Genomic DNA, 3,662 nt, shown 5'->3' with positions numbered 1-3,662 from the left:
TGCAGAATAAAACAGAGAAAAGGCATTTCTTTGCCAGTGAAGCAGAAGCAGGTACAGACCAGGGGGCTGGCAGACCTGTGAGGCACTTGCATTAGATGCTGCTGGGGTGACGCAGACATGGAGGGAGCGGGGAAGCTCTGGTGCCCTGCTTTTCCCTGTGTGCCTGCACCGCAGAGGTGGGGCGTCCCATTCGGTCCTGGGAGGAGCACCCACCTCCTGCATTTGCAAACAGATTCACAGGGGCCGACCAGCCAACTCCCCTTTCTGCCCAGGGCACAGATTGCTCTGTGGAGGGCACAGCCATGGTAGCACATGCACCCTCCAGCCAAGGGGACTGGTGACCGGGAGACTGCAGAAATGGGGATGTGGAGAAAAACAGAGGTTTAGCAAACCAGAAGCAACCCAGGTCCCACAGACCCAAAGAAGAGCAGGAGGAAGCAAACGCTCAACTTTTGCAAGCAGCAAAATCAGCAGAAAAAAATGTTTTAATTTTCTGCTTTAAATATTGGGGCTGGAAGAATGCATGAATGAATCAGTGAACCGCACAGAGACTTGTCGATGCCCATCTTTGAAGAGGAGGGCTGAAAGAATGAAGTAAACCGAGGCCACAGCTTGGACCCCGGTGCAGGGAGGAATCACACCAAGGGAAGATGGACAAGTTTCGGATGATTTTTCAGTTCCTCCAGTCCAACCAGCAGTCCTTCATGAATGGCATCTGTGGGATCATGGCCCTCACCAGAGCCCAGATGTACTCAGCCTTTGATTTCAACTGCCCCTGCCTGCCACGCTACAACCTGGCCTATGGGCTGGGCATCCTCCTGGTGCCCCCTTTCATCTTGTTCCTGCTGGGCTTTGTGCTGAACAACAACATCTCCATGCTGGTGGAGGAGTGGAGGCGACCCCAGGGCCAGTGAGGGAAGGACCGGGCCGTCCTGCGCTACATGTTCTGTTCCATGGCACAGCAGGCCATGATTGCCCCAGCGGTCTGGGTCTCAGTGACACTGCTGGATGGCAAATGCATCACCTGCGCCTTCTGCACCTCGGTGCCTGTGGAGACCCTGGGCAATGCCAGCCACCCCAGCCTCTCCCAAGGGGAGATGAAGCAGGTCCTTGCCCGCATCCCCTGCAAAGAGATCTACGATGGACAGGAGCTCATCGCCAATGAAGTGGCCGTCAGGTACCTGCGCTGCATCTCGCAGGTAAGAGGCATCATGGCTGTGCCCTCACTGGTGGTTTAGGGTTAGGCACTGCCAGCCTTAGCTCTTCCCTTGAGGGAATCTCCTTGTTGAAATCAAGCTGCAGAAGGAGAGACTGGTGATTTCGCAGCAGCACAAGGTGGTCAGGCTCAGCTTCAATTATGCCTCCAGCGTGGTGCAGAGACTGAAGCTGTAGGTCATCCTGATAATTTGGTCCCCCTTCTGGCCTGGGCAGCCTGGGGCCGCAGGGCAGCGATACATGGCCAAGCTGTATGCAGAGACTCATTTAGAGCGAGTTCAGAAGGGGCTGACATGGATGTTACTGCCTGGCTGGTGGGCTGTCACCCCCTCCTGTAACCCACCGGTTGCCCATGGTTGCTCTTGCTGCTTATTATAACGTGTGCAAGCAATGGGCTGATAACCATCTATGCCACTTGCCTCTGCCGCTTGCATGGAAACAGCCAGTATGTGTTTACTAACCATCCCAGGGAACCACAAATGAAGAATTGCCACTAACCACTTGCCCTGTGCTTAATTCCTCTCAAGCCCTCTGCTTCTGGCCACCTTGGAGACAGGATGGTCTGACCCACTCTGGTCACTCATGCACTCCAGTTCAAAAGCAGCTCCCCTCCCTGACCTCCTTAGAGCAGACAGGAATTATTATTCCCAACTTAAGAAGAGAAATGGAGGCACAGAGACTTCTCCAAAGACACAAAGCAGATTTTCCTGGGTAGACCCCAATTCCCAGCTGCCGGGAAGCACTGAGAGCTGCAAAACAAGAGGTGCGACCCAGATACCCCCCTCCCAGGTGCACTTTTAGGGGACTGCATTTAGAGCAAGGTTCACCCTTATAAGCTCTGCCTGCACATCCTGGTGGCAGCCTGAGCTGAGACCAATGGTGAACAGGTCAGACCAGTCCCGGCTCTGCCCTCATCTCACCCATCCTGTCAGATCCCATTAACAGGGGAGCCTGTCGCCGCTGCTCACCCATGATAGATGTTACTCAACCCAACAGCTCAGGAAAAGGGTCAGACATCTCCATAAACCCAGGGAGTATCTGGAACAATGTTGGCTACGAGTCAGAAGACACAGACTATCCTAGACACAGGTGAGGCACGGCCGTATCAGAGGCAGGACTGAGGGCTGGGTGCAGGATTCAGTCTGATGTTATTTATTGTCAGTGCCTGCTGATGCCATACACGGTGAGAAGCAGAGAGGTGCTGCCTACGTGGGTGCATCAAACAAAATTCCAGCACAGATGCACTGACATGGTACATAGGGTCTCCTTGTCTGGCATTTGCAATGTAAATGCAGCCAAATGTCAAACAGCCCAAAGTGGAGCCAGGCTCGTTTGAAGCCCAGGGGGCTCCCGCTGGCTGGTGGGAAGTGCTGGGTGCGTGCTCTGACTGCCTGTGACGGGTCCGACTCTCCCCTTGTCCCTGCAGGCTCTGGGCTGGTGCTTTGTGCTGCTGATGACCACGCTGGCTTTCTTGGACAGATCCCTTCGGCCCTGCTTCACCCAAGCCGCCTTCCTGAAGGGCAGGTACTGGTCCCACTACATCGACATCAAACGCAAGCTGTTCAATGAGATGTGTGCGGAGCACGCCAGGAGCTTTGCCAAGGTCTGCATCCAGCAGTTCTTTGAGGGCATGAGCATGGACCTGGCGGCCGCTCACTGCCATCCACCCAGGAAAGCCCCTGCTGATCCGGAGGAAGCCACTGAGAAGCTCTTGGGCATCACCAACCAGAGCACCATGAACATGGTCCTGAAGAGCTGGCACAGATGCAAGCCCCCACTGCACCTCCACCCACCTGCCCTCCCCAGTGGCAACGGCTGGGCAGGGGAAGGGCAGCCCTCCACGCACCCCCCTGCGCCCCGAAGGGAGACAGCTGCCTACTGCAGCCGGGTGTGAGGGGGCGCAGGGCTTTGCAGAGGCAGAGTTGCGCTTTTGGGAGAGGGGCTGCAGAGAGGGCAGACAGGCAGGCATCCGAGCCGGGCAGGGCCAGCGCCACGGGGGCGGACACCCAAGGGGCTCGGCAGTGCCGGTGCAATCCCATCTGCTCCCACATCCAATCCTACAGCATTGGTAATTCAGGCAAGGAGTTTTGTGCTGAGCAGGGCAGCTATCCGAGGCCATGATGGACAAGTCCCAGGGGTGCTGAAGGGCGCGATGCATCAGCCAGACGGACATGCCGTGCGTCCCACACCACCAAGCACCATGTTTGTGTTGTGGTGGTTGCCAAAGCAGACACTGCCAGATGTGCAAAACTTCCTTTCTTTTACCACGTGCTCAGCACTGGGCAGCGCACGTGGGTTTAGGCAGTATTAAAAATCCCCTGGTGGGGAAACAAGCTGGGGGTGCCCTTGTCTCATGCTGAGCTGTGAAACCCCAAAAGTCTCCCCATTACCCCTCCACACACTGCATCCCTCCAGACACACACAGCTTCCAGGCCAAGAAAAGCTTT

General features: G+C 56.1%; 1 protein-coding gene across 1 annotated transcript; it reads left to right on the top strand.

The window, feature by feature from the left end:
- Positions 1 to 650: 650 nt before the first annotated feature.
- Positions 651 to 3,109, top strand: CALHM1 (calcium homeostasis modulator 1). The gene is given in 2 exon segments (XM_009328449.1): positions 651 to 1,199; positions 2,642 to 3,109. Coding segments are annotated over 2 exon segments (1,017 nt in total).
- Positions 3,110 to 3,662: the final 553 nt, after the last annotated feature.

The sequence above is a fragment of the Pygoscelis adeliae genome, unplaced genomic scaffold (assembly GCF_000699105.1).
Source record: "Pygoscelis adeliae isolate BGI_AS28 unplaced genomic scaffold, ASM69910v1 Scaffold317, whole genome shotgun sequence".
NCBI lineage: Eukaryota > Metazoa > Chordata > Aves > Sphenisciformes > Spheniscidae > Pygoscelis > Pygoscelis adeliae.
This window is presented reverse-complemented; position numbering and strand designations above follow the sequence as displayed.